The sequence below is a fragment of the Simochromis diagramma genome, unplaced genomic scaffold (genome assembly GCF_900408965.1).
Source record: "Simochromis diagramma unplaced genomic scaffold, fSimDia1.1 OVJJ01000334.1, whole genome shotgun sequence".
In the NCBI taxonomy this organism is placed as follows: domain Eukaryota; kingdom Metazoa; phylum Chordata; class Actinopteri; order Cichliformes; family Cichlidae; genus Simochromis; species Simochromis diagramma.
The window spans coordinates 7,002,671-7,022,665 of NW_024386764.1; the positions used below are offsets into that span (position 1 = coordinate 7,002,671).

At 38.3% G+C, this 19,995-nt stretch overlaps 3 protein-coding genes across 7 annotated transcripts in view; 2 read left to right on the plus strand and 1 right to left on the minus strand.

Moving 5' to 3' along the window:
- LOC120734869 (E3 ubiquitin-protein ligase rnf213-alpha-like) overlaps positions 1-1,627 on the plus strand; it is a 67,037-nt gene extending 65,410 nt beyond the window's left edge. For all 4 annotated transcript variants that reach the window (XM_040033939.1, XM_040033958.1, XM_040033950.1 and 1 more), the window contains one exon: positions 16-1,627. In XM_040033939.1, coding sequence (XP_039889873.1) covers positions 16-169 — 154 coding nt within the window. In that variant the 3' untranslated portion in view covers positions 170-1,627. The remainder of the gene's footprint in view (positions 1-15) is intronic.
- Positions 1,628-5,662: 4,035 nt separating this feature from the next.
- On the minus strand, positions 5,663-9,366 carry lsm4 (LSM4 homolog, U6 small nuclear RNA and mRNA degradation associated). Of its 2 annotated transcripts, none has more exons than XM_040034069.1 (5): positions 9,244-9,366; positions 8,679-8,720; positions 8,219-8,317; positions 7,543-7,723; positions 5,663-6,551 (listed from the first exon to the last, which is right to left on the minus strand). In XM_040034069.1, the coding sequence occupies exons 1-5, from the start codon at positions 9,244-9,246 to the stop codon at positions 6,436-6,438; spliced, it is 441 nt and encodes a 146-aa protein (XP_039890003.1). In that variant the 5' UTR covers positions 9,247-9,366; the 3' UTR covers positions 5,663-6,435. The 2 variants fall into 2 exon arrangements, with proteins under 2 accessions (XP_039890003.1, XP_039890009.1); XM_040034075.1 differs by lacking the exon at positions 9,244-9,366 and adding an exon at positions 8,939-9,192.
- Positions 9,367-10,644: 1,278 nt separating this feature from the next.
- LOC120734931 (pyroglutamyl-peptidase 1-like) lies at positions 10,645-19,356 on the plus strand. Its single transcript, XM_040034058.1, has 5 exons — positions 10,645-10,813; positions 12,531-12,583; positions 13,625-13,741; positions 14,345-14,577; positions 15,439-19,356. The coding sequence occupies exons 1-5, from the start codon at positions 10,780-10,782 to the stop codon at positions 15,632-15,634; spliced, it is 633 nt and encodes a 210-aa protein (XP_039889992.1). The 5' UTR covers positions 10,645-10,779; the 3' UTR covers positions 15,635-19,356.
- The last annotated feature ends 639 nt before the right edge of the window (positions 19,357-19,995 follow it).

Sequence of the window (19,995 nt, forward strand, 5' to 3'; positions counted from 1 at the left end):
TCTTTCTTTTGACAGTCTGAAGGAGGCGGTCAGTGCCTACATGGATCGTAAAGAAGTAGAAGTCCCTACTTACGTGGAGGAAAACTTCTCTGAAAATGTGAAGCTGTCTCAGATAATTGAGACCTGGAAATACACCATCACAGCCAAACAGGAGTTGATGAATGAGTGATCAACTGAATGAGTGCATAGAGAGATATTAGTTATCTAAAGAAGTAAACAAAGGTATTTTTTCTGCATTTATTGATGTAATAATCATAGGACGTGTTGTGCTGTTAATTTGTTTTTGGAATTATTTTACAAATTCAATTCAACAACCAAAAACTATATTTACATTTTAATATTTTATTTTTCATTATATTTTACTTCTCTTGCGAATGGTTTGAATTTTAAAAAGAAGAGTAATATTATCATGCTGCAAGGAGTGAATAATATTTCTCCATCTAATAAGAAATTAAAGCGATAGGTGATTGATACACATAGAAAAAAGCAAAATCGTGTAATCCAATGTAAATGTGCGTGGTTCGTTCATAAATATGCAAGGGAATGGTATACTGAGCATTTTCTACTTTTTCATTCATATTAAATTTTTCTTATATTTTTAAATTCTCTAAGTTTTTATTTGCATTTGTGTAAAAGTTGAGATTTGCTAATTTTTTATGTTTTTTTTTTTTCATTTAATAGCTTGAGTTATCAGATTTCTATGACGTGTGTTGAACCGCTATATAAATAAAATTGAATTGAATTGAATTGAATTGAACCAGAGATCTTAGTTTATCATTTAACTTTAAGTCATACTACTTTTTTGAACTCTTTTATTTGTTTATGGTCTTGTTGATGTTTTTCTTGATTTGTGTATGAGAAAGATTAGAAATTACCTTTAACCTCTGTGAAAACAATGAAACAGCAAAGCAGAAAAAACTCAAGCACATCCTCAGTGAGCTGCTCATGTATTCACTGTGAGAGTATATACAGTATGACTGCTTTGATATATTTTATATATCATTTTTACATGATTATGTTTTTGTTTTAAGGTGAAATCTTTTAGGGTGAAGTAACAACAGGATAGATTGATAAACTAGTACGAAAACTGCACATTTTCCATTTTTTCTTACATGTTAAAAAATTATAAATGTTCGTTTGCATAAAAGTGACTTGAATACGTTCATTTAAACAAAACATTTGATTTGCAGTAATGAGATCATTTCTATTTATCTGTGGCGGAAAGTTGTTTTTTTATTTTTTTGTGTTTGTGTGTTAAGCAACTTTATCAAACATGAAGTATGTAAGGAGATAAACTGGATGAGTTTATCATTTTTATTTTTCGTCTTTATAAACCAACAGGTTTTACTCTTCTATGTTTGTATTATTTTTTTTAATTTTTCATTCCTTTACTGAGAAAATTGATGATGATTCACTGTTTTTATGGTATGTTTTAGCATTATTCTTGCATTTATTTTACAGCTAAAGAACAAAATATGATTTAAACATAAATTAATGATTAATAGTTTTATTTTTACATTTTACTAACAATGTCAAATACTTTTTGTTTGCATCAATATAAAAAGTCAATATTTTACATTTTATCTGTTTTCTCTAATACTTGGATTTAAAAAATTAAAAATAACACTGAGGCTCAACAAAAACAATGATACACAGCAAGGCAGATAAAACAAGTGCATTATTTCTTCGATATGAGCCACCTGCTCATGTGTTGCATTTTGTCAATCTAAAAAAGTTACTAAGAGTTATTTAGAAAATTCAGAAATGCATTGTTGAATATGACAATCATATAGTGTGAAACTTTGTTGATTTACTCTTTATGTCGAAGGATTATGTACACATTTCTTCTTTTTTTTCTGCTTTCGTTTTTTTTTTTTATCAAGTATATTTTTACTATTGACCAGCACTCAGAGACAAAATTGTATTACTTTTTCTTACATATATCAAGTATCCTGTGTTGATTATTTGTTGTGTATCTGCTAAAAGATTAAAGTACATTGGAAAATGTTTCCTCTGATATAGTCAATGAAGTAGTTGTTACACACATGTGACCTGAAATGTATTATTTCTGCCATAGTTACACATTTTCAGTCACTTATTGAAAATTAACCCCCTCTGAAAAAAAAAAATCTGTTCAGCTTTAGGAGACTGTCTGACTTAGATTATCTGGTTATTTTATGATTCATTGTGAGTAAATCAATAGTGTTTTTAAAAATTTTAAGACAATAACATATTTATGTTTTATGGTTGTTTACAGTGCATTGAAAAAAATTCATACCCATTCAACTTTTAAACATTTTGTCACCTTACAGCCACAAACTTCAATGTTTTCGATTGAGATTGTCAGTGACTGACCAACACAAAGTAGCACATAATTGTTAAGTGGTACAAAAAGGAGACATGGATGTAGATAAAAGTTGTAGATAGGTTTAAAGCAGGGTTAGGTTGAGCAAGGAAAGCACTGGTCAGAGGAGTTTCTAAGAGGCCCACGGTCACTCTGGAGGAGCTGGAAAAATCCACAGCTCAGGTGGGGAGAATCTGTAAGTCGTGTACTCCACAAATCTGGCCTATAAAGAAGAGCGACAAGAAAAAAGCCATTGTTGACAGAAATACATAAAAAGTGCCTTTTGCAGTTTGCCAGGAGACATGAAGGGGACACAGCAACTGTGTGGAAGAAGGTGCTCTGGTCAGATAAGACTAAAGTTGGGCCTAAATACAAAGCGCTACGTGAGGAGCAAAAGTAACACTGCCTGCTCATCACCCTGAACACACCATCCCCACTGTGAAACATGGTGGTTGCAGCATCATGCTGTGGGGATGCTTTTCTTCAGCAGGGACAGTGAAGCTGGTCAGAGTTGATGGGAAGATGGATGGAGCTGGAAGAACCTGGAAGAAAATCCTGGAAGGTCCTGGAAGAAAACCTGTTGGAGGCTGCAAAGGACTTGAGACTGGGAAGGAGACTCACCTTCCAGCAGACAGTGACCTTAAACACGAAGCAAGAGATACAATAGAATGGCTGGGATAGACCCCACCCCCCACCCCCGCAACCAGGCTATGAGGTCAGTTTCCTGATCATTAACATGCAAATTGTAATGACCACTGATCAATGGCCATGAATACAATTCACATAGATTTGGAGAATGTCTCCAATCACAGCATTGCAAGATGGTGAAAGATGTATCCCTACGGCTCCTCCTCTTTCCCTTTTCATGTAAATAACCTCCCTGACTCCAAACGCTCAAACCAGCATTCCTCCCTGTCCAGGATGTGTACATCTTCATCATTGAAAGAGTGCCCACCGGCCTGTAGGTGTAAATAGACTGCAGAGTCCTGGCCTGACGAGTTAGCTCTTCTGTGTTGTGGCATCTACTTAGCCAGAGGTTGTTTGGTCTCTACAATGTATAAATCATGGCAATCCTCCTGGCACTTAACAGCGTACACTATATTACTCTGTTTGTGTCAGTGGACCAGATCTTTGGGTGAACTAATTTTTGGTGCAGCGTGTTTTTGGGTTTTAAAGTCACGCAGACGTGGTGTTTAGAGTAAATGTATCTCAGCTGTTCCGATACTCCTGACACATAAGGGACCAGTAGAGGTTTCTGCTTAGGCAACAGTTGTCCTGCTCTCCTGGAGCCTTTTTTAGGTGTCTTCCCAGCTTTGACAAAATTCCAGCTAGGATAACCACATTTACTCTGGGCCTTTTTCATATGATGTTCTTCTTCTTCCCTGGCTGCTGTATCTGTGTGGATGGTGTTCAGTTCAGGCTGTTTGAAGGATAAAGGTGATCATACCAAATACTGACTTCCAAGCTTATTAGAATTGTACAGACTCAGTATTTACTTTAAACAAGTGAAACTCAAAAAAATTAGAATATCATGCAAAAGTTCATTTATTTCACTAATTCAACTTAAAAGGTCAAACTAATATATGATATAGACTCAATACATGTAAAGCAAGATATTAAAAGCCTTTACTTTTTATGATTTTGTTGATCATTACAGCTTATGAAAACCCCAATTTCAAAATCTCAGAAAATTTGAATATTACATGAAATCAATAAAACAAGGATTTTAAAGAGAGAAATTTTGGACCTCTAAAAAGTATAATCATACATATGTACTCAGTACTTGGTTTGGGCCCCTTTTGCATGAATTACTGCCTCGATGCAGCATGGCATGCATGCTATCAGCCTGTGGCACTGCTGAGGTGTTATGGGAGACCAGGATGCTTCAATAGCAGCCTTCAGCTCTTCTGCACTGTTCATTCTTATGTCTCTCATCTTTCTCTTGGCAATGCCCCATAAATTGTCTATGGGGTTCAGGTCAGGCGAGTTTGCTGGCCAATCAAGCACAGTTGCCCCATGGTCATTGAACTAGGTTTTGGTATCTTTTGCAGTGTGGGCAGGTGCCAAGTCCTGCTGGAAAATGAAGTCAGCATCTCCATAAAGCTGGTCTGTGGAAGGAAGCATGAAGAGCTCTAAAATGTCCTGTTAGACGGCTGCGTTGGCTCTGGACTTAACAAAGCACAGTAGATCAACACCGGTAGATGACACAGCTCCCCAAATCAACACAGACTGTGGAAACTTCACACTGGAATTCAAGCATCTTGAATTGTGTGCCTCTCCATTCTTCCTCCAGACTCTGGGACCTTGGTTTCCAAATGAGATGCAAAATTTGCTCCCATCAGAAAAGAGGACTTTGGACCACTGAGCAACAGACTAGTTCTTTTTTTCTTTTAGCCCAGGTGAGGCGATTCTGATGTTGTTTGTTCTTTAGGAGCAGCTTGACAAGAGGAATACAAAGCCCATGTCCAGGATCTGTGTCTGTGTGGCAGGTCTTGATGCACTAACTCCAGCCTCAGTCCACTCCTTCTGAAGGTCCTTCACACTTTTGAATGGCCTTTCCCTGACAATCTTCTTCAGGCTGCGGTCATCCCTGATGCTTGTGCACCTTTTTCTTTTGCACCTTTCTCTTCCACATAACTTTCTATTAATGGGCTTTGATACAGCACTTTGGGAACATCCACCTTCTTCTGAAATGACCTTTTGTTACCTTCCCTCCTTATGGAGGCTGCCAATGATGGTTTTCTGCACAACTGTCAGGTCAGCAGTTTTCCCCACGATTGAGATTCCTACTGAACTGAACCAGCCTAATGGACCATTAAAGGCTCGGGAAGCCTTTGCAGGCGTTTTGGATTCATTAACTGATTAGTGTGACACTTTGAGCCTACAACATTAAACCTTCTTACAATATTATAATTTTCTGAGCTTCTGAATTTGGGGTTTTAATAAACTATAAGCCACAATCATCAAAATTATAACAAATTAAGGCTTGAAATATATTGCTTTGCATGTACTGAGTCTATATCATATATTAGTTTCACGTTTTGAGTTGAATTACTTAAATGAACTTTTGCATGATATTCTAATTTTTAGAGTTTCACCTGTATATATCTAGGTGGTGGTACCTATGGCTCAGAAGGTGTGTGTGTCCATTACTTAAAAAGCCCCAAAAGGCACAGAATGAATCAGTGTATGAATTAATGCACTTTGACTGTTCAGACTAGAAAAGCTTGATATCAGCACCACTTAATTCACCACAATATTGAACAAGACCCTGAACAGCAAACTGAGACTCAGACATGAGTACTTAATAATTACAACTCCTTTAACAAAAGCTGTTTTATTCTCATGTTCTCCTGTAAATAAATTACAATATCGTCTTTTGTTACAAAAATAAAATGAAACCCAACCAACACGTCACATGTTGGACTCTATCCATTTCAGACTTAAGAATATGAGAATCTATTTGTCTGGATATCCTAACTGGTTGTCTTACAAACGCTTTAACAGAAGTGTTAATTTACAGGGACTGAATTTGTGTCTCCTGGTTATCAGTCTGCTGTTCACCTGCTGTGACTGACCCCACAGCGGAGCAAGCAGACAAAAAAAAAGAAGAAAGGTCTCAAACCACAAAACTTCACAAACAACGAGGAAAACAAAGTATTCTTGCAACAGAAGATGGGCCACTACACCATGAAAACTACACCTGAGGAGACAACCGTCAAAAACTAAAAGTAAAAACATTTTCCCAGTGTACCAACAGATGCAAAGTGGAATTTAGATAATGTGGTTTATGATACAAAATGTTCTTGTTATAACAATATACAAACTGATGCTAAAGGAGGAGTCTGCCAGCTCTGGCCGATACACTGGCATTTTCATAAAAAAATGTTAATATCAACTTCCAGATGTTAAAAAACAAAATTCAGTGCAAAAGCACGGCTTCTCTTAACGTCTCACAGTGAGATTTCTGTGACAATCAGTCCTAACAAAGATCACAGCAGAAAAAACACACCACAGAGACTTTTTTTCTTCATGTGCAGAAGGAAGAATCACTGATTAACAGGATGTTGTCAGAGGTGCAGCGTCGTCCTTCAGTGCTGGTTCTTCATTCCCTGTGGTTTTCCTGGTTTCTTATCCGACTGCTGCTGCTGCTGCTGCTGACCCCGACCGGGGCCAGTCATCCCTCGGCCACGGCTGCCAAACAGACCTACAGAGAAGATACAAGAGAAAGTCTGTGTTAGAGCAGGTAACAGAAAGTATCCCCAATCCCCTGTAAACATGACCAAATCTTAATATTTAAAATTGATAGAAAAAAAATAAATAGAATTAATAATGCAGTTAAGGAGAATTGGTATGTGACATTGAAAACAGAAAAAATTTAAAGTTATAAAGAACCTGCCACCAACACCAAGTAAAGACCAATATATGTTTAATAACTGGAAATGCCTCACACCTGACTATCACAGGTTTGTCAGAGGAAAAAGAAAATCGGGGGTGAAAGATGCACTTGGGAATCAAAACTTCATTTTCTAAGAAAAGTACCTTAGCTAGGTCTAGGGAAAATATCTGGTACTACTGCTCTAGCAGTACGGACTTTCAAGAGTGTATCTTAAGTTAACATAGATCCTTCAAATCCCCATAATATTTGTGGATGTCCAACTTTGCGAGCAGATTTGGAGGCCTACAGAAACCACAATGCAATCAAACTCAGGACCTTTATTCTGAGAGGCCACATTTTTAACTACCACACCACCGTGCTGCCCAACTCGAAAGATCTGTTTGATATCTTTTACAAATCATCAGGTTTTGATGTGAAGCAGCCAAAATCCTCTCATGTGAACAAAAAAAAGAAGGTAGTAGATATGAAAAGACTTTAAATTAAACACTTATAAGAAAAAATTATGAGGCTCCTGTTGGCCAAATCCTGCATAAATGTATGTGGTAGAAGCTGTCAGAAATTTCAGCTATGATTACGATAATAGTCATGGGTTCCTAGATTGGTTAGGGATTCGATAATTTTTTAACCTCAGTGAAATTAAAGTTGAACTTAGATAATTTATTTTTACACTTATCAGGTGTAAATTTGTTAACTTATGAACACTCTGGAAAGAACTGACAGAAATGTGGAAACGATACTCGGTACTCTCCCATGTTTATTAAGACATCCAGCACGAACAACAAAAGCTGCTTCCTCTCACCTCGGCCACCTGCTCCTCTTCCTTTGCCCTGCTGTTTGTTCTGCTGGGCGCCTCCACGTCCACGCCCCTTCGACACCACCTCCTCCTTCACCATATCGATGATTTCATCTGGGATTCGCAGATATTTGATGGTGCTTCCTCGGATGTAGCACTCAGGCATTCTCCAGAACTTATCTCCATCCTGTGAGAGGTGGAGTGGGGCTGTCGGTTCATCAAATTGGCTTAACAATTAACTCAAGATTTAAAAAAGAACAAAGCAAAAAAACAGCACTCTCTCATAAGACCGAACAGCTACATATATAGAAATATCTGTACTGAAACAATACTTTAGTAGTGTATTTACAGCAAAAGGGGGGGAAAAAAAAATCCAAAAGTTCACTCTCATTCCTGTTTCCCATTCAAAATTCCCTGTACCTATTTATCTAGACTAATGTGTGGCTCAGTCCAAATCAGTGTTTTTGGAACAGTTCGAGAAAAGCAGGGCTGTGCACAAACACCAGAGCACAGACAGCCAGCAGGTGTATCCACCAAAAAGTGTGAATAACTTACTCAGCCTTTATATAAAATGATAACTCTGCACACAACAATGAAAGCTTCAAGTAATCACTGAAAACTGTCTTTTTAAACCATCAGTCATTAATCTAGAGCTTTAATGTAAGAGCAAGGTCAGTGTTACCCTGGATGTGCAGATGACTTCTCTCAGGTTGATGTTCATCCAGTTATCACAACTGACCAGGTGACCGTTGTACGTCTCTCCATTCTTCAGCTCCACCAACTACAGAGAGAAAAGACGAGGGGGGAAAGCTTGTCTTACAATGTTTTCAGAATTCACAGCTGTATCAAAAATTTCAATACTCACTACAAAAACTAAACTGAACTTGTGCCAATTAAAGTTCTAAAAAGAAATTAGGACGGGCGATAGTTCAGCAAAATAAAATGAGACAGTCAGAGCTGAAGCCACAATTATATACAGTATAAATTTCAAAAGAAACCTGAATCATTTTCTGCTCACACATTTACAATTCACTGCTTTCTACATGTAAGAAATCTTGAGATGTCACTTTCTCTCCTCATGACTATTATTATTTTACAGCCTGTTATATAAAAATTGTATACACGGTCCACGTTAGTCTCACCATAGGGTGGTTCTGGGCAGTCTTCAGCAGAGACAGGGGAAGCTGCAAAACAACAGAGAAGCAGGTCAAACATGGCAAAAGATGTGTAATCAACAGCATTTGCCGAAGTGAGCACTGAAGCGAGAGTGCATAAAACAGCCAGGAGTGTTTTATTCCAGAGAAAACGTCTCCATAGCCGCAGTGTTTGGCGTAAAGACATGAAGGTGCTTTTATGTTCAGGTTTTTTTAAGAATGCCTTCATGTCTACGTCGTTTACTCACCGACTCCACTGAACTGTCAGTAACCTTACAGCTGCAAGAGTATGGAGCTAAACGAGATAATAAATCCCCGCCTCAGCACGTGGACCACCTAAAAGCTTTCCAAAGCTGTGTGTTAAGTCTGCATATATATGCTTATTAAAAACGACTAGTTTACGTAAACGATGCTTAATTTAGCTGCTAAGCTAACTTCCCATAGCTAACGGACCGAGTATGGAGAGGCAAGGCGATGCTGCTAGCACTGAGAATGCTAGCTGAAAATCTAGCACTCAGCGCCACTGAAGAGAATAAAAGTTTTAACAACTCACCATTTTGATGGTTTCTTGATTGTTTCTTTTTTTTCTTTTAGTGTCTTAATTGCTAACACGATTTTCCCACCTACTTTTACTCTTTGTCTTCCGGTGTGGCGAGGCGCATTCATGGCTGTATTATATGATGCTGCCCCCTACTGTCAGAAACACGCATTTCCAATATCAAATGAGCACAAATGAAAGGTGCGAAGATTAAAATGTGCATCTCTTTTCGTGTTTGCCACTTTAAAGGGATATGAATAAGAATAAGTAAAGTAAAAAATATCAAAATAATCAGATCGAATATTAAAATTGCATTTTTTTTTTATTTTAGCTGCATCTCACCTATTCCCAAGATATACTTAAGGTATACTTAATTTGTTTTATTTATAAAGATAGTTTACCAGTGGGTGTTTAATTTAACAGAGAATCCCCTTTATCTGAACCATGTTTTCTCCCATATTTTAAAACTGGTAACCGGAGACTGTATGGCGTTCTGGTGGTGAGCAAACAGTTAGATTAGTTATTTAAAGAATTTTATTCTTCTTTCTTCTTACATTTTTAGTCCCTTACCAATTGTTTGAAACTATTGATCGTTAAAGTCAACAAATACACTGGGAAATGGAGGAGAATGATCCAAATAACTGAAAAATTTTTCAGATATGAGACACAGGATTTACATGAAATCCAAAAGCAGGTCAACAGCCAAAAACACACTGAGTTCAACACATTGTTCATCATTATAATGTAGAATACAACCATAACCACTTTCTTCTTATTTTAAAGCAGTTATTAGCAACAGCTCTCCAGGCTTTCTGAAGGTCTTTCAAAGTTTTTCCTTAGAAATTCATTGCTTTTTAACTCATTTACAGTCCATCCTAATAGTTGACCATTTTCAGAGAAATGCTTTTTGTTTTTTTCTTTCTTTCTTATACCACTTACACTGACCTATATCATTTAAGTATAAAACAGCCATATTAAAAAAGGTCACGAGAAAGCTTAATAGAGTTCAAGTTGTGTTGAAGAATAAAGGTAAATATTGACTTTCATGCTGGTTAGAATTGTATAGACTCTGTTTTTTGCTTTATATTCTGTATTTTCATGTATGTTTGCACATGCTTCGATATATATCTGCACCTATTTCCCATTTTACTTGCAAAATATAAAGAAAAACGGGTAGCTCAAGACCTTTGCACAGTAATGTAAATAGTTTCATAGAAAATGAAAATAATATTCATTTTTGAAGTTACATCTTCAGCGCAGGCAATGAATGGATTTATATATTTTTTAATGAAACAAATAAATAAATGAGCAATTTAAAAAAATCTTTCAAAAATGTATACTGCCTTTGTATACATTTTTGTAGCTTTTCGGGGGGTTTGCTGACGTAATCACGTCACGTCTTGGCTGCCTGCGGAAGGAGGGAGTACCTCCGGTTTGGTCTGTGTGTGGGAGAAGGAGCCGTCAGCTCTGCGGGGTAGACTCTCGTTCTAACCCTGTTCAAAGTAAAGACCGAGAAAAAGAGGCAACGGTTCCTCGTGAACGGGACGGGAGATGGATAACAGTAAACGGGCTGTGGTCGTTACAGGTTTGGGCTCTTTTATCCGCTGTCGTTGTCTCTTTTGTCTGTTGAGGAAAAGTTGAGGAGACTAAAGCTGCTCCATTAATGGCGTCAGGTCGTTCCTGCTCCACTCTGTTGCAACTGTACAGAAAGAAACGAGTTGTTTTGTGGGAGTTTTGACCCTTTAGAGTTTTGGGGGGGATGCATTATTGACGCTACAGGCCGGTTCGGTGGTCTCACCATTGTTTTAGATGACTTCAGCTGAAAGGCCGCAGACAGTAAACAAATTACTCCTCCAAAAACAAGCGCCTTTTGTGTTGTCTACACATTTGTTTTGCTCTATGGCTACGGTATAATATTTGTTTCTAAATGCTTTCAAATAGCTCGTGTTCATCTGAAGTATTAGTCACTAATACTGAGCACAATACCATATGGCAGCAAAGGTAATAATGCATATATTTTCATAAATATTAGATGTTGTTAGTTGTGAGTTGGGACATTATTGAAATTATTTCAGTTTAAAAAAAAAACTGATATCATAGGAGTTATGTCAGTAATCTACAAAATATAGACAGATGAACAAAAGATAAAGGTGAAAACACAATACAGAGAGATTTTAATAATGAACCCTTTAGCCTAAATTATTGTTTTTTATTCTTTATTGCTTTGAATTATTCGTATCTTCCTCTGTCCAGTTGTTGTGTGTGATGCCTTTATAGATCTGTGGCTAAAAATACATATCCTATTCGCAGATGGTGACTAGGTTCCACTATTGATAAGTTATTGAATGAGTTTCTTTATGCTAGTTCATCCTGTTTAGTCTCATTATTTTGCATTATGGTAATCTAGTGTAGACTTAGAGCTGCTGTTCATCAACCAGTCTCTGTGTTGTATTTCAGAAAACTTATTTTGCATCACTTGCGATTCAAAGTTACATCCCTATGTAATAATCACCAATTTATAATACTTGTTAATATAACAAGTACTGTGTATGCACATATTTGTTTATCTAAATCACACTCCGATGCAATTTCAAGCCCAGCTACATGAACATATTTTCGTTAGTGCAAACAGCAGTGTTAAATGGTGACGTTTGGCAGAACAGACACATTAATTTGCTGTTTACAGACACAAAGGGGTGCAGAAACGTGTCTCCCCAGCTGATAGGAGAAGTGTAGATTGCCTGGGAACAGCACCTTCACAATAGCAGGCTGGCTGGCAGCTGCCGGCCCCTCACTCTGCTCCTTTTCATCAGCCTGTCAGACTGACTGATCCCCTCTCCACCCAACCCCCAGGGACCCAGTGACCCTAGGATAGACAGTGGGGCGGGGGAATCCGTGGTAGAGCCTTATATAAACAGCCCCGAGTGAATTTCCATGGGCTGCTGAGATTTTACCGTTTTTCATTTGCAGTTGTGCATCAGCGGGTCTTTATTTTATTAATAATGAGGTGCATTCTTCAAAACAACAGTTTATAATTTCAAACAACAGGTAATTACATCTCAGTCATGCTACTGAAAAGGATGTTGCATTTGACATAAAAGACGAAATGTATACCTTTATATTGCAAATCAGCATCTCAGTCAACCCAAATCTTTAACGGCCCCCTTTTTCCATTAGAAACTACCTTTAAGGTCATATCAGTAGAAGTATTTAAACAAATAAATAAATCTTGTAAAAATGTCTGTTTTTGCAGACACCACAAACATAATCCACATTAATTCAGCAGCTGACATCTTTTGCAGGTTTCGGGCCATTTGGAGAGCACACTGTCAACGCCAGCTGGGTAGCAGTACAGGTATTTATTGGCTTTCTTTGTTTGTTTGTTTCATTTTTTTAGCATCTAATAAAGAGGTAATAATTTGCATAATTGGTATTTACACTTAAATGACTTTTGAAAAAGTCTATTTGATACAAGTTAATGTGCCATACAGTTAAAGTGTGTGACGGTTATATATTTATTTATTTATTATTTTATTTTATTTTATTTTATTTTATTTTATTTTATTTTTTTTTATACTAAACTTGCTCCAAAAATGCTTTTCAAAAGTCTTGAAGGTTGTCATGTGGTTTTTGCCGACACTTGGAAGATGTTTGTGCGGCAGTTCTGCGATGCTGACGGCCGGCTTCGTACTATGTAGCAGTATTCGTCAGAGGTTTTGTGTGGGGGGATGATGGTGGTTGTCAGGGTGTCTAGACGGACTTGATAAGGATATTAAAGGCAAACAAAAGGGCACATTGTGGCAGGGTCACAGACGTGGTCAAATAAGCCTCCTTTCAATACAGCTGGGAGGTCAGTGTCCAGGGCTATTTGTCCTGCAGGGAGACTGGGGGAGCTGTTGGGTTACTGGCTTTGAATTTGATACAGATTTGTTTGTTTTTATATGTGAAGTCGGTGTTTGGCATATTTTATTTCTTGATTTTGCTTTTGAAGAAGCCTGAGTTTGGGGTTGAAGTATTTGTTCATTCTGTTTGCCAAGTTGACTGTAAAATTATACCATTTGGGAATGGCAAAGCATTAAGAGATTTTCCCAAGTGACCAAAAATTCAAAATATGTGGAGACATATTTTGCAGGGAAATTAGCTGTCAGTGAGCATGAAGTAAAAATGATAAGAGCATAGGCAAAGGAGGCAGCCTACAGTATCCTGTAAAGCTACTTTCAGCTGCTCTTTTATTCACAAGGGGTCGCCACAGCGCGTAGCTCCGCATGACGAATGCATTTCATGGCTTATCTACTGCAAGTTTTGTAAATTATCTAAATTTAACTGAAGAAGCTGAAACTGATGTTTCAACATGTGGAATGATTTCTAAACTTCAGGTTTTAATTTACTCTGACAGGAACTGAAGAAGCTCGGGCTGGGCAGTGATGTGGATCTGCATGTACACGAGGTTCCTGTTGAGTACCAACAAGTCCAGAGTTTGGTTCCTTCATTATGGAAGCAGTATCATCCACTGGTAAGAGGAGAGCCTAATTTAACCTGACAGCATTATTGCGCTTTAAGACTGCCGTCCCCCAACCTTTTTTGCGCCACGGACCGGTTTATGTCCAACAGTATTTTCACGGATCGGCCTTTAAGGTGTTGCAGATAAATACAACAAAATAAAACCAGTACCAGTACCAAAAAATATGTATTCGTAACACACGGGAAAAGACCCAGGGACACAGACTTAACCATAAAAACTATTTAAAAAAAAAAAAAATAGTGCTAAAAACTGAAATCATGAATTTCACACCCGAGCCTCAACTCTTGCGGTCCAGTACCAAACAACTGGTCCATGGCCCGGGGGTCGGGGACCGCTGCTTTAAGAGTTAGAAGCCCCGATGAACAATACAATGAATTATGGGCTTGAAAGTGCCTTTGTTAAGAGCTCGCTATGAAGGGGCTACATTGTAAAATTCTGCTTGAGCTTTTATCTTGAGTTTCCTTGCTTTTTTTTGTTTCAGTAAAATAATCCTAGGCCCTGTTTCGAGAGCTTTGGATGCCTCAGGTGTAAGGGAAGCCTACAATAGTCTAGTCATTCTGACTTTGTGTTTTTATTGTTTTCTTTGTTGGACAGTTGGTAGTTCATGTTGGAGTTTCGGGTATGGCCACAACTGTCACGCTGGAGAAGTGTGGAAGAAATCATGGTTACAAGGGCTTGGACAACAGCAGCTTCTGCCCCGATTCACAGTGCTGCGTTGCTGGAGGCCCAGACTGCATCAACTCGATCATTGACATGGAATCGGTCTGCAAAAGAGTGAATGCATCAGGGCTGGGAGTAGCCGTGTCTGTCTCCAGAGATGCCGGGAGGTCATTATTTAATGTGTTTTTTCTCTTTTACCAAGTTGTGTATCTTTATCCGTCCAACTGTTGCATGTACTGCTCACATGGCGGTACTTTTAAATAGAGATGGCTAGCTCAGAACTCGGCACAGATATGTTGCTATGATTGTAAATACTGAGACCTTATCAGTGTTTTCTGCTGAAGTTCAATTTTTGGAGCCTGACTAATATTTTTTTTTTTTTTTTGAGGCAAATGTTTGAAAGAAACTGTAATCACTATTTTTACTATAATGAGAGATCGAAAACAAAGTTCCCAGTGATGAACAGACAGAGAACTTTGACTTGAATCTGAGCTTTCTGGAGTTTATTTTTTGAATTTTTTCATGGTTTGAATTTAGGCTTTTTGAAAGTTTCTACACTAGGCTGACAAATTAGCTAGTTGCTAGTTGCAGTGATAAATGCACTTAAGCTGCTAAACTGATGCTTTACTTGAAGTAAAGTCTGTCTTAGTTGAATCTAGAAGTTTTGACTGAAGCTTTAAGCTTTAGATTTCAGAGGCAGCCTGAAATTGTTCTGCTAGGCCACAAACAGCAGTGTTTCTGATATACTGACAGCTGTCAGGCTATAGTAATGATATAAACAGTAGTCACGTTATGCAGTTTGGCCTTTGGGAAAAGGCAAAATATGTTTACTGCTGTCAAGATCTAGCAGTGACATAACAATGCTTCAGTGTGACAGGTAGTGATCAGGGCCCTTTGAAGGTATGTGCACGGTTGAGTGGCTCAGCCTGAGAGGCGAGTTTGCGTCATGTAAATGCTGTTTTATTGTTTGTTTGTGTTATGGAGTCAGTCTCTTCATTTATTAAATACCGTGCTCCCTTCTTTGACAGGTATCTCTGTGATTTTACCTACTACACCTCTCTGTACCTGAGCCACGGCCGCTCTGCCTTTATTCATGTGCCTCCTCTTGGAAAGCCTTACAGTAAAGAAGACCTGGGTCGTGCACTGCAGGCCGTCATCCAGGAGATGCTGGAGCTTATGGACCAAGCTGAGGGGAAGATTCACTGCCAACAACACTTCCACTAAGTGACCTCCATATACCAACTAGCCTCTCCAGCTCTTACCACACAAGAGAAATTGCACTTAATCACAAGTAGCCAAACCTCCCCCCCCCCCTTTTTTTTTTTTTAAACTGTATCTTTAATTGGTAATAATGACACTTCACAGTATAATCTGCTTTCAAAGTTTGTCTTGCTTCTTTGCTTCTTGCTTTGCTAGGCCTGATTCTGTTACGGTCTCATTGTAACGTAAGCTTTAAAAGAACTGGAAGCATTCTGACATTGGAGCAAAATGTGAGGAAAAACCAGATAAACACAGGAGCAAAATGCTGCTTGTGGTGTTCACATGCGGACGCAGCAAGTGGTCTCTAATGTGGCAGATATTATAACCTGTAACCCCAAATGTGACTCCTAATAATGCACCTTATAGGGGTAGGGTTATTAAAATTATTATAGAAGACACATTTGGGGGAAACTGTAATCATAATGGTTCTTTCTCTGATTTTTTTTTTTTTTTTCTTAGTTGGTCACAATAGCTTTCACGTAGCACACATAAAAGTCTGCATTATGGATTAATATGAAACATCCAGCAGTAAACTGCTCATTTTATTTTCCTTCACATATTCTCCTCTCTGTATTCTAAAGCTTATCTGTGCTTTTCTCATTTATATTGAATTGTTTTCTTGAGTCCTTTTTCTTTATAAGAAGTTGTAAATTTGCCTTCTTTGACAAAGGTTATTTAAATCAGGGAACGGGTTGGTTCCAGCTCACATTTCCCCAGTTTGTCGACCCAGTTCTGACAGAAACACCCCCTTCTTTCCACCCCCCACCCCCACTGAGATCTGGCCCCGGGATGTGCAATGTTACTTCACAGATCTCATTCATTGATTCGGTGGGATAATTATGTCATACATCAAGGCTGCACAACTGGATTTTAACTGTAGAAAGTCTGTATTAAACTGTAACAGATGAGTTATATAGAGTGAAGTAGTTCATATCATGTAGCCTTGTTGTTAAAGCGCACTTTGGGCATGACTCTCCCAGACTCACTGGATGGTGAAATAGTGACACTTGCTGTGATTTGTGTCTGAGGATGCCTGCTGGCTTTGACATTGCATATTTTATCTTAAACCTTTTAGAAATCATTCTTTTGTGGTTGTGCAGCTCTAACTGTTTCCTTGATTAACTTTCTGTCGTTCCTGTCATTAAATCAGGTGTAGCTGCTTATTTTATCTGAGAATCTGATTTGATGAAGTTGGACTTGGGTTTCAGTCAGAATTGGGCCTCCTGTCTTTTCTGTAGCACTTGGTTTCTTTCTTTTCTTGTGTATTTCAGTTTTACTTGATCTGGAATTTGGACAGCATTTCTCAAGCAATGTGAAAGCTTCTGTTTTGTTTTTATTTTCTGTCACTTTAACTTGTGTAGCTTTCTAGACCTCCATTGTCAACCCTTTTCCTCACGGTGATTATGACGTAGAGCAGGAATGCATGGCGATGGCAGTAACACTCCCAGAGTAAATGCTCTTTTTTTCTTTCTTTCTTTTTTTTTTTTTAAAAAATTGGATTGTGTTGTGTTTTGTCATCTCGATCACTCCCTGGCTCCTGAGAATCTGACTGCCTACACCTAACACAGCTTCAGTTCAAGTAATTTTGGCCTGTAATCATTTATATACTGCTAAATACAGTGTTCATGCCCCAACGATAGATCTGCAGTGGTGTGAAAACGTGTTTGCTCGCTTCCTTTTTTTTTTTTTTTTTTGTATGTTTGTCACACTTAAATGTTTCAGATCATCAAACAAATTTAAATATTAGGCATAGATGACCCGAGTAAATGCAAGATGCAGTTTCTAAATGAAAGTGTTTATTATTTAGGGGAACCTACATGGCCCTGTGTGGGAAAAGTGATTGCCACCCAAACCTAGTAACTGTTTGGGCCACCCTTACTAGAAACAACTGCAATCAAGCGTTTGCAATAACTGGCAATGAGACTTTTACAGTGCTGTGGAGGAATTTTGTCCCACTCATCTTTATAGAATTGTTGTAATTCAACCACACTGGAGGGTTTTAGAGCAGGAACTGCCTTTTTAACTTTGCCTAGGCCACTCCAAAGCCATTCAGAGTTGGACTTGCTGGTGTGTTTTGGATCATTGTCCTGCTTCAGAACCCAAGTGCGCTTCAGCTTAAGGTCACAAACAGATGGCCGGACATTCTCCTTCAGGATGTTTTGGCAGACGGCAGAATTCCTGGTTTCATTTAGCACAGCGAGTCTTCCAGACCCAGAGGCACCAAAACAGCCCACCACCATATTTTACTGTTGGTATGATGTTCCTTTTCTGAAATGCTGCACAGAACATTTTCCTAGCTCTCTTGGGGATGATCAAGATGTTTTTGGCAGATGTGAGATGATTCTTTCTCTTGTTTTTGGTCAGCAGTAGTTTTCTCCTGGAACTCTCCCATGGATGCCATTTTTGCCCAGTCTGGTTCTTATTGTTGAATCATGAGCTGTGACCTTAACTAGACAAGTCTGTGATTCTTTAATTTTATTCTGGATTCTATTGTGACCTCCTGGATGAGTCCTTGCTGTTCACTTGGAGTCATTTTGGTGGGCCAGTCACTCCTGGGAAACGTCACCACTGTTCCAAGTCTACTCCATATGACATAATGACTTTCACTGTGATTCACTGGAGGCCCAAAGCCTTAGACATGGCTTTGCATTCCTTCCCAGACTTTATTGCTCAGGTGTTTCTTTAGATTGTGGTATGATGTGTTGCTTTTTGAGATATTTTAACCTGCTTCACTTTGTCAGACAGATTATAGTTAAGGATTTTTTTTGATTCAACAGGTCTGCCAGTAGTCAGGCCGGAGTCTATTTAGTGAAACTGAACTCAGCTTTCCAAAAAATGTGGTTAATCACAGTAAATTCATGATTAACACATGGGGCAACTACTTTTGGATAATTTCTCTCTCTTAATCAATGAAATCATCATGTAAAAACTGCATTTTGCATTTACTCAGGTTATCTTGGTTTAATAGGTGACAAGTATAACAAATATGTAAAACACTTGTAAATGAGGAAGGGGACAAACACTTTTTCACACCACTGTATCTATGTCATAATACCTGACACTGTGTAGTGCTTCAGTAATAATTAAGCAAGTTGGTGCCATTAAATTTGAGTAAATTGCCGTTTTTAGCTTTGTATTTTGTTTTAATGCTGTTCTGTACATCACAAAGTGAAGCACGGAGCTGAACATAACTGAATTCCATCTCAGACCTAAACTTTTTTATCACAGCTCATTTCTTGGTTGTGGTGTTTCAGAAATCTCTGATGTTGTTTTAGGTGCTGATATTTTACCTTGTGACTTTGTGTGTGCAGAGAAGTTTAAAAAAAAAAAAGAGTTGTGTAAGAACAGAATTTCTTCTCACAAAAGTTAAAGCCTCAAATTTACATGAGGTGACCTCTGACCCCAAACTCCCTCCTGTGCCTTGCTGTTGGTTATGTGTTTTATGAAAAGGCCTTACTAATTCTCAGTGGGTCAGGTCAGAGATGTAGTACTGATGCTGTCCTTGTGGCTACCTCAAAAAGTACTTTCTTTTTTTTCTTTTTTTTTAATATCAGTGTGTGCTCTACCTGTGTTTTGGGAGTATCCTCTGAAAGGTATGCTCTTCAGCTTCATTAACAAAGCACTGTTACAGTAAGTAATCCTGGCTTTGTAAAGGAAAGGCTTTGAAATAAAAGAAGTACAAGTGATGTTTGTGCTTTTCCATTCAGTACTCACTCCTATTGAAACCTTGTAATTGACATGTTGGTACAATGACCATGAAAGGCCTGTCACAGTTATTACCACGAGGCTCCACTCTATTGTTAATGACATCTACATGATTGTGATTCACCATCACAAAACACGGGTCACAACTCACAATATTATGAAGAAGTTAGGTTGCCTATATCTTAATCAGATCAGATCTCTAGCATCCTCTTCAGTCACACATGCCCATCACTACATCCATGATCCTTCTCTGTGGTCTATCCCAATATACCCAGCCTTTTTCTCTAACTTTGTCTCCAAACTATTCAGCCTAAGCTGTGCCTCCTTCTCTTGGTTACTAACTTTAACTTTGTCACCTCCACTTCTGCCTCCTGTCTTTTTCCCCCCTCCCGTTTCATTCTTGCTGCTATCCTCCTGTCACCAATTTCATTTGATTCTGTTTCATTTATATAGCACCAATTCAAAAAAGCATTGGAATATTATATTGGAAGATAAAGACCCTGGAATAAATCCCCAACAATCATACAATGCCCTCTGGGCAAACACTTGGCAACAGTAGACAGGAAAAACTCCCTTTAACAGGTAGAAACGCTCAGGGAGAGGTGGCCATCTCCTGTGAC